The sequence below is a fragment of the Paramormyrops kingsleyae genome, chromosome 18 (genome assembly GCF_048594095.1).
Source record: "Paramormyrops kingsleyae isolate MSU_618 chromosome 18, PKINGS_0.4, whole genome shotgun sequence".
Lineage (NCBI taxonomy): Eukaryota > Metazoa > Chordata > Actinopteri > Osteoglossiformes > Mormyridae > Paramormyrops > Paramormyrops kingsleyae.
Genome location: NC_132814.1, coordinates 18,772,305 through 18,782,103, shown reverse-complemented (window position 1 = coordinate 18,782,103; position 9,799 = coordinate 18,772,305). Strand labels below are relative to the sequence as shown.

Genomic DNA, 9,799 nt, shown 5'->3' with positions numbered 1-9,799 from the left:
CGCTGCCGCTTTTGCCGGCATCCATATTACCGTGACAGAGAAATTACGCGCGCAACTTTTACAAAGTATCCTGTAGTAGTGCGGAACTGGTAAGTAAAAAAAAAGACGTTTCATTCCAATGAAGTTATTTTTATTACTGGCATTTTCTCGAATAAGTTTGAGAGTAATTTTGAACTAAACCTTAATGGAAGTTTATTATGTCCTGTAAAAAATAACCGCTGAAAGATGTTGATTAAGTATGCTAATATTCAGGGGCACCATAAAGGGGGGTAGGAGGATTCCTAGGGCCCAGAGTGACAGGGGCCATAAAAAATTTGGAACATAATTGGATGCTTTCAAGGCACCTAAATCTATAACTGGGCCCCTGTTAATATTAATAACATTAACATATTAAATGTTGCCTATGTATTTTTAATTGCTAAAATGCTCTGTAATATTGTCCTATTCAAGGTCGTGGGGGGTCTAGAACCCATCCTGGAGGCTACAGAAACACAGCAGGGAACAACCCAGGATGGGGTGCCAACCCATTGCAAGGCAAACTCACACACTATTCACACCTATGGGCAATTTGGTAACTCCAATTAACCTTGGCATGTTTTTCGACTATGGGGGGGAAACCAGAGTACCCGGAGGAAACCCCATGAGGAGAACATGCACACTCCACAGACATGGACCCCAGGTGGAGACTTAAAGCCTGGTGCCAGAGGTGTGAGGCGACTGTGCTAACACTGCACCACTGCACCACCCAGCTCTGTAATTCACTGAAAAATCAAAGATTGATTCATGCACTGTAATTTAATCCCATAAATGTAAAATAGTACACCATCTTTTATACTGTAAAAGCATCAGCTTGATTTATAATTACTTTTTATGCCATATTTTACATAGTGCTTCGTAATGACAGTACAAACTGCGCCCCCCCCCCCCAAAAAAAAAAAAAAACTAATGAAGTAAAACATGATGTGTTTGTGTTTTGAGTCATTTCTAGTCCTTGTATTTCAAATTGACTTCATGGAGTATAGACGATGTCTTCCCTATTTCAAATACCAAACATCAATACTCAGTCAATCAGTCTCTGCCCTTAATCTGGCTGGGAGACGTGCAGTAAATTTAATAAGAACAGAGTGGTAAGATGCATGCTTTCTAATTTTCTTACAGGGTTCAGGTGGGGATCACAAAAGGAAATGATATGCTTACATCATTTAAATTCTGTGTAATCCTATTGTTTATGAAAGCAAATGTTCCCTTGTTAAATCATTACAGCTGTGTGGCCCAAATTTGTATTACAGTCCTTGGAAGTGAAAGGCCTTGATACTGAAAATTCTCACCTGTACATTTCTGAAATCATCGGTTGCTCATGGGATAAAGCACGCAAAGTGGTATTATACCTTAACAATGAACATTGCCAACTGTCATTCTACAGGACGACTTCTGTAAATCCTGTTGTAACAAAAGAGCTTGTCTCAGTATCACCAATCCGATAGTCACTCCTACAGAAAGCAGAACACCACTACAGAACACAGATTGTTCATAAAAAAATGTAAAAAAACAACAGGCCATTCAACCTGACCAATTCTGGCAACAAACACAGGATGCCATACATTTAGCAGATGGTCGAAATTTGCAAGGTAACTGATTTTTGGCGTCCTCTCCGTAGTGATAAAATATGCGTGCAGCCTATGGATGCACAAACTCCACAAAAGGGAACCGTTAATCATGATCCACCACAGCAAAAACAATCTTTATTAGGTAAAGGGACACAATGTTTTTGCAGCCCTTCCCCCCAGCCTTGGAAAAATCTTTTAAAATTGATAATTAATAAATAAAAACATCTCAGCTTTAGGTTTCAAAGCCAAGCTCCATACATCATGTACAGGAGAGTCAAACTAAACTGGAAGCAGGATTTTTCCTTGTCAAGTTCCACGCCTATTGAGGTTAAAAATATCCCACAGCTTGAAACAGGGGTTTCCAGCTTTCGCTCTGGTGGTCAAACATTAACACTTCAATGTTTATTCATTTCCTGACTTTATATAGTGTACTGTGCGTCACTATATGACAATCACAACAATTCCAGTAATCTGTCCAGCACATATGCTAAATCCAACCAGACTATGTTTGGTAGCTCAACCAAAAGCAAAGTTACTTCCGGTGTCGGTCAACCCAATTGGTGACGTAAGCGGCCACCTAGAGTGCCAGCTTCTGAGGGGGCACCGACGAGGAGGGCGGCAGTAAAGGCTGCCCCGTGGACCCTGACCGTTACTGTCAACTTTCCATCCGAAAACGTGCAGATTAACAGTTTTATTCTGGCAGCAACGTTAGCCGTACAAAATCGGTTTTCTAAGAGACAACAGACGTCAGCAAAATGAAAGCACGGCATTGTACAAAGGCACCAGCTTTTCACACAGAGTGAATACAATGACATTTACTCAATGAGATCTATTTAATATCCAACCTCCAGCAACAGCTGTACAGAACAAGACCAGACGATATTCAGTAAAAATAAGTGTCCCCATTAGGTTCCCATGTCCATAGAGTTATAAAGTTTTAAAAACGTATGCATATAAAAGTTTAGTCAAATCCAAGGCACAAGTCATTAGATAGAACTACACCAAAAACACAGTTATAAACATAACTAACAATCCTGGAATTGAAGAATATTATGGACCTTAATACTAAGGAATTTTTCTTTTGTTGAAGTTAAGAGATATTTCTGTAATTTTCCCCATTCACAATCAGTACTCATACGTTAGTCTTGATCAGACTGTTGAATTGGGTGAATATACCATAATGATTTAATGGTTTTTAAAACTCTGATGAACAGAATTATAAGTTGAAAACTGAAACAGGGACCTGTACCTAGATTAATTTTGAATTGTGGTGGACGTCACAATTTATAAACCTAAAAACCCAACCAAACGATTATCAACTGATAAAAGCAAATGAAATCTTGTACTTTTAGCAGTTAAGAGTTGTGGAATGCTGTGAAACATTTAGACACCATAAGACAAATCTGAAGTTCAACTTTCAATAGATATTTATTCCATTTTGGAAATGGGGAAAAAACAAAAACAAACAAACAAGCAATCTTAAAATCACTTAAGGCTTTAAAACACTCAAACCTAGTGTGCAGGGGTAGAATAGGAAGGGTTAATGTTGATTGGGAAGTGCCAAATGAATGGGGCATTTAATTATTTACAGAAATGAAAGTGAAATAAAACAACGAAACTGATCCACTTGTGTTGAAACAAGATGGTGGTTCATTAAAGGGTGCAGAGGGTGGTGTGGGGGGTGGGGCAATAAAGGAAACTCGAACGACCAAACTGGTCAAATCGGGCGGGGGTGGTGGTGGTATGGTGGTGGTATCAGCACTCCTGGGCACCGGTCTTGGCACATAGCCTGAAAACGGTGTCACAAGCGTCCACCAAGTAACCCTTGCAAGATGTGCAGACATCCTGGCTGTGCCAATCTCTCATGGCCAGGCTGGTTGGAGGGAATGAAGCCATCACTTGAGATTCCAGAACCAGGGGAACCCTTGAAAAAGCAGAGGAAAACCTCAACTGCATCCTCTCTGAAAAACAAACTGTACCATTTGCCAAAAAAATAGTGGCACACACTCTTCCATCCTGAATGGAGATCAGAACATAGCTCTTCTGGACCTCTAAACATGCAAGGCACGTCGTGCTGGTCACCTGGAGCTGTCCCAGGACCAACGTTCCCTCCAGAACTGGCTCTTGCCTTGGTCCTTGTTCAGCACGATCTTCTTGAAAAAGCTCATTGGGAGATTTATGCACCACTTAAAGGGAATCCGCATCTACAATGAAAAATATATAGACACAAACGTAATTAAAAAGGTGTGGGGGAGTAAATCAGATATAACAGGTGACCAAGAACAGCAGTTTTAATACTCCCAAATATCACAGAAAGATATGGCAAAGCTTCCTTACCTCAATACAGCATTCTGGGCATACGACACTGAAAGGGAAGAGATAGAAGTTGACTTTCTCCTAGTGAAAGTTTCACCCAGTTTGAATCAGGGCTATTCAAATCATGGTCCGAGCACTGCTGATTTTCCAGCTTTCCTTTACCTGTGAGCCAGGTGTGAAGCCTGTGGCCAATCAGAATCAGTGATTATTAAATTAACTGCCTGGAAAAACTGAAAACAAGGCTTGGATTTGGAATCAAGGACCAGATTTGAAGAGCCCTGGCTAAATACTAACAACCAGGAGTCTTCACTGCTGTATTCTATACTATAACCCATACCAGTGATTAAATGATTGACTCATTGGTGATTCATTTCTGAAATCTAGACCCGGCTCAAGAATAAGTGTAGAGAGCAATGTAACAGAAATACAAACACATTTGATAGAGAGGAAGACTTTACTTGTTGCATAGGGAGCACAAGTTATGCCAGGTGAAATATACACTCCTCTTCGAGCAACAGTGACACACCTGCAAAATGGCAAATTGGAATCACCTTAATATTCCAATATTCTGGTTTTCAGTACATTCTATCTGTACACCTAAGAAAATTGGTTCACTTGTTTGAACTATATAGCCATAGAAAAAAAAAATAAAACCACTCTACATTTTCAAACAAATCAGCATTTTTAAATCCTGGTTTAATCATGGTTCTGCTGGCAGAAGGCTACACTGAGCTCAGGCTGCTTCCAGCCTCAAAATTTCTAAGACAGCAGTTCACAAGAAGAAGGTGAAGCAGGAGACCCTGAGAACGACTAGAAACCAGTCAGGTAAAGAGCGGAAGTGACTTTCTAATGCCAGAGATGACCGTTAACTTATCCGACAGTGCCTCATGAATCAGCAGATGACCTCAAGTGACCTTCAAAAGCAACGGGAAACATTAAGTCCAGGTGTGAAGTGCACTGCTAGGACAGTTCATATCAGGCTCCTAGAAGCAGGACTGAAGTTCCATAAAGCAAGGAAGAAGCCCTTCATAAATGAGAAACAAAGAACCAGTCCGGAGTTTACAAAAAATAAATTCACAGACGCACACCCATAAATAGAGAAATGAGTAAAACAAAAAGTTGTGCTGTGGTCTCAGTTTTTTCCCCAGCTGTATGTTCATCTAAACTCTGAAATTACTGCTGTATGTGCAACACTTTCCTCCTGAGATCAATAAGGTTTCTCTTAATATTAATTTCATATGGCGCTACAGGATATGCTCACCCTCCAGTTTTTGTATCTGTCACAGGATGTAGCTTTCCGGGCCCTTGTCTCCATTTGGCGCACTTTGATGACCTCAGCAATAGTTAAAGGGACAGCTACCTTTCCAGGGACCTTCACGTTTAAAGAGGACTCATCAGGATCAGTGATTGACTTGTCATCCTTGTCAAGTAGAGTCACAGGGTTAAGCTCATTAGGGGAGATCAGGGCAGCAGACGTACAGACTGCAGTTTCAAGTTGCTGGTGAGGGAACGGGACCTCTGCTTCATCCTGGAGCAGCCATGGTGGGGGTCCATGGGCGAAGATGACAGCACGGGGAAGAACAACTCCTGCTCCAGTACTGAACACACCCAAGGCAGAAGTACAGCTTTTGGGTGAACATAGGGACATCCAGCACAAAGCATGTGCCCCCAAGCATTACAATATCTATATACACACATCTGAGGGCAATTAGCAAGGTCTGTACCTGTTATGTTGTTCTTCCGAAACAATTTCTCATCATGCAGATCTTCCTAAAAGCACAAAGAGCTGGCAGCTTTTGTACAAGTTACTCTGATCCGATGAGAAGCTAGACCAGTTGCATATCTATGTTATAGCTCATTCTTCCCTATCCTTATTATGACAGTTTGGGAGGGATAAGCACTTACAAGTAAATGGAGTCTGAAAAGCATCAGGGGGCAATCAATCAATCACTGGGCAGAACACTACCTCACAGTCGTCTTCCGGAAGATCAGGCACCAAAATGGGATTCAGTAGAAAGGAGGCATCCTCAGAGGAAGAATCCGCAAACGCAGACTTCTGGCACCTTGTGGGAGAGCCGGGGTTGTCTGTGCAAGTCGAGAAACACTTTATTTTGACTGAAGTAAAAAAAATTAGAGCTGCTTTCCGGATCTCCCAAGCACTTAAAGCGTGTGTCGAATCAGTTGAAAGTACCTTTACGTGCTAACCTCCTTTTATGTGAGGATAACAGTTTCTGTTGGTCCACCGACTGAATTTCCTTCATCAGTAGCTCGTGTACGCTAGCCTCCTCTGTGGGCCGGGTCTTCAGCTTTCGATCAGAGGCCTGCACAGAGAACATGGGGACGGGTCTAGGATGACGTTGCTGACCAACAGGAGTTACCACGGCGAATCAACGGAACCCCAAAAGAGGATGCCATACTCCTGGCACCCCGTACCGCGGTCTACAAACTCACAGGCTTCAGTTTGGGTCTCGAACGGACAAATTCCAGAAGAGATCCATGGGGATCCATCCACTTACGTCTGTTATCAACAGTCTGCAGAAGGAAAAACGTGAGGAGGGCTGAACCGACCTGAAATATTCAGTGTCAAACAGCAGAGCCAGACACGAAACAGCACGGCTCGCCTGGACTTTGCGTAGCTTGAATCTCCGGTGTTGGATGTCTTCCAAGAGCTGCTGGAATGGGGAGTGCTCCGCAGGCAAGGGGGCACTCATATTCAGGCGCTCCTCTACGTGCCTCAGCTTCACCCCCCTGCTCAGCTCATCCACCAGGGTTTTCCACGCAAATACCTCAAAAAAGAAAATGCATGCATGGTCACCATAGATATCAACTCAAGATATACACATATGGTTTTATTTTACCCATGTTGACAAAGACAAGTTTCACTATTGCCCCTTCCCCAGTCAGTAACTCTCCCCCCCACCCCCCACACTATTCACTGCAGCCGGATTGACACGTATGGGTCACACATCGCACAACTGTAAACAGAGAAAAATACCTACCCAGTTTGATACACCTCTTGTTTCTGGTTCTATGACCAACTTTTGTAGAGTCTGGTAATATTCAGAAACATATACATAAAAAAACATGTCAACTTCACACCAACATACAGACCTAAAACCAGTAGGTCACAGAAACAATGTTAGCAGTGGCAGCATGATGCATTCATATGAAAGCAGCTGTTTGACCACCTAAACCCACCCAGGCTATACCCCAGCCCTGTGCTCCATGCTGCCTGAGACAGGTTGTAACCCTGACCAGGATACGCAGTTGGAGGATGGATGGACAGACAGAAACATCTAGTAGTAACCATCCATAGTAAATGGTCCACAAACATGAGATATGTGCTTAACAGCAACACGATAGAAACACAGGCAGGAAGATTGGCTTGCACAGGGATCCTGTACACACTTCTCTGGCACACTGCATGGTGTAGAGGTACCGACACAACTCCACAGTCTCCGAGAAGAGGGTGCAGCACACTTTCCTGTAATGGTGTGCGGCCTGGTCCGGGTCGTACAGACGGTCTTTACAGATCTGAGCCAAGGGATGACAAACAGGCATGTGGAAATCAGCAGCATTTCCAACTAAGCTTCAGAGTAATCGTGCCTCGATCATCTGTGGCAGTCATTACACCTTGCACATGGCAACAAATACTCAGTCTCAGATTTTATTTCAAGTCAGATGCATTTATCCACAGAGGCTTGCGATTTAGAAAGCAGGGTCAGATAGACCCAGGAGCAACTAGGGGTTAAGGGCCTTGCTTGAGATTTCGGCCACAACCCACAGAGCCACAAACAGGCTTAACGTATGTAGCAGTATAATCAGTAGCAAAATCAGTGTGTGAGATACGTCTGATTTATCTTTGCAATTAACTTCAGATAAAAATTAAAATAAAAAAAAAAAAACAAAAAAAAACCCCACAAGACTGCAGACTACAACTACCACAAGATTAAGGTCTCCTACCTGGATGACCTCGGCGAGGGTGCGCACAGGCTGAAAGGAGTCCTCCATGTTTTGGCCGAGGGTGACCTTAGTCATCTGGCAGACCAGACCTTCCAGGCTCGCATTCAGCTCACGTTCCACATTGTTGCCCAGACCCCAGTCCAGACAGGAGTAGATCAGTCGTCCAAGGTAATCCACAACCTGGAGAGGTTCCAAATCGATGGAAATACAGCCAGGACGAAGGCACACATTCCTGAACCTCATGGTAGCCATGAATTGGCAGAGCTTAGGCTACAGAACTTCAGCTTAGTTTCAAGGCTTTAAATTACGGGGAATTTTGGATGTGACTTACCTGATCTTCAGTCTCCAAGGTAAAATAGTTCTCTGAAGGTCCATGACAGAATGAACGAATTAGACCAATTAAAGTTTTGCTAGCAAATTTACTTTTTTATATGTAGCCTATACGTGAAACTAAATATTCACAAAGATTAAATTCTCTACAATAGCTGATGTGATCCTTAATCAGCGTTGAGAGAGGTTTTAAAGAAAATAAACGCACCCGCTTCGTTCACTTTGAGGCGGACGCTGCCGTCGCCGGTCAGAAGGATCCCGTCGGTGTCTCGGAGCCGGAGAGCCTTCCGGGGGCCGTAGACGCCGCCGTCGGACAGTAGTACGGACAACTGGTAGCACAAAGCCCAGGCTTGCTCCTCACTCACCGGCTGGTCCTGCAGCTCTAGGATGTCGTGCAAGGAGATGAGGGAGACGCCGGGCAGGGACACACGCCCCTCGACTTGCTCCAAGGCGTGCGAGCTCAGTTGCAAAGCTTTTAACAGACCCTTCCCGGCCATCTTTCAGTCAATTACACCCGGGAGGTTTCTTTGCTGGGCAGGATCTCCAGTCTACGATAGCAAATTCATCAAAAACAAAACAAGTACCCTACAGCTGATACCACCTTCGGAAGTGATTCGGGGAAACACTTTAAATCGTGCGTTACGTGTTAATAATACTAAAGAACTGTCTTAAACCGATGCCTAAACTAAAAATGTTGTTAACCATCGGAGCCAAAGTAATTGGAGTTACGATCAAACATGGAAATCAAAGTGATTCTTTCCTTTTTTTCCACCGTCGGCGTGGCTCTGTAATTAGCGTAACGTTTTCCACCTGGATGGCTGTTACACAGACCAGCCGCCTGATAGACAATCTTTCTCAGAAAAGCGGCATCATCATGAATCATGAATTTCTGATTGCAAGCATGATTGTTTTGGAAGATGTCCTGACTTATACTGCATTTATCGCTAAATGTCAAAGACTCCCACGTTCACGCAAGGAATCCTACGGTAACTATATTATTCCATTATAAACCTAAAATTAGCTACATCAAAAGCGTTGAAATAGTTTGCAAACACAACCGGTTATTTGCAAGGTAATAAAACTGTTACATACATGCAAAATACATGTGCAGACTTGTCTCGAATTGAAAATCTCAGGCCAGCCACCTGACCAAAGTTGGAAACCCTGTGAATGAATGATTATAAATATAGCCAATAAAACACTTTAATAGGCTACATGTTGATATTGGCTTCATATTTCTATATTTCGCTTTTCCGTGAGTTCTAATGTTGCCCCGTTATCCACGTGTGTTTAGTTCTTTCTCTTGCTGACGTATTAGTAGCACCTGTTTCACACCTCTAGCATGGGGGGGGGGTTTGAATCCTATTTCCCCCTCTCTGTGGGTTTCCTCTTTCAGTCAAAAGTCATGTAAATTGTGAGGGACTGGCCTCTCATCCAGGATGATCCTCTCCTGTTTGGGACGGGCTCCAGGCCCCAATGTGACCCTGTACTGGATTAGTGGCTGAGAGATGTTTGGATTTTATGTCATCAGTAAAATAACCAATAGGATAAACCAGATGGAGAATGACGTGCATAATCCCGCC

At 43.1% G+C, this 9,799-nt stretch overlaps 1 protein-coding gene across 4 annotated transcripts; it reads right to left on the bottom strand.

Moving 5' to 3' along the window:
* Positions 1 to 3,011: 3,011 nt before the first annotated feature.
* On the bottom strand, positions 3,012 to 9,130 carry LOC111837052 (protein spire homolog 2). 4 transcript variants are annotated; one of them, XM_023798812.2, is made up of 16 exons: positions 8,425 to 9,127; positions 8,218 to 8,249; positions 7,887 to 8,066; positions 7,332 to 7,457; positions 6,923 to 6,973; positions 6,545 to 6,709; positions 6,375 to 6,455; positions 6,115 to 6,244; positions 5,890 to 6,008; positions 5,648 to 5,693; positions 5,403 to 5,521; positions 5,185 to 5,295; positions 4,382 to 4,449; positions 3,945 to 3,972; positions 3,690 to 3,811; positions 3,012 to 3,531 (listed from the first exon to the last, which is right to left on the bottom strand). In XM_023798812.2, the coding sequence occupies exons 1-16, from the start codon at positions 8,711 to 8,713 to the stop codon at positions 3,363 to 3,365; spliced, it is 1,836 nt and encodes a 611-aa protein (XP_023654580.2). In that variant the 5' UTR covers positions 8,714 to 9,127; the 3' UTR covers positions 3,012 to 3,362. The 4 variants fall into 4 exon arrangements, 2 of the variants coding, with proteins under 2 accessions (XP_023654580.2, XP_023654581.2); XR_002836558.2 differs by having other exon boundaries at positions 3,420 to 3,531; positions 3,615 to 3,811; positions 8,425 to 9,129; XR_002836559.2 differs by lacking the exon at positions 4,382 to 4,449 and having other exon boundaries at positions 3,517 to 3,531; positions 8,425 to 9,130.
* Positions 9,131 to 9,799: the final 669 nt, after the last annotated feature.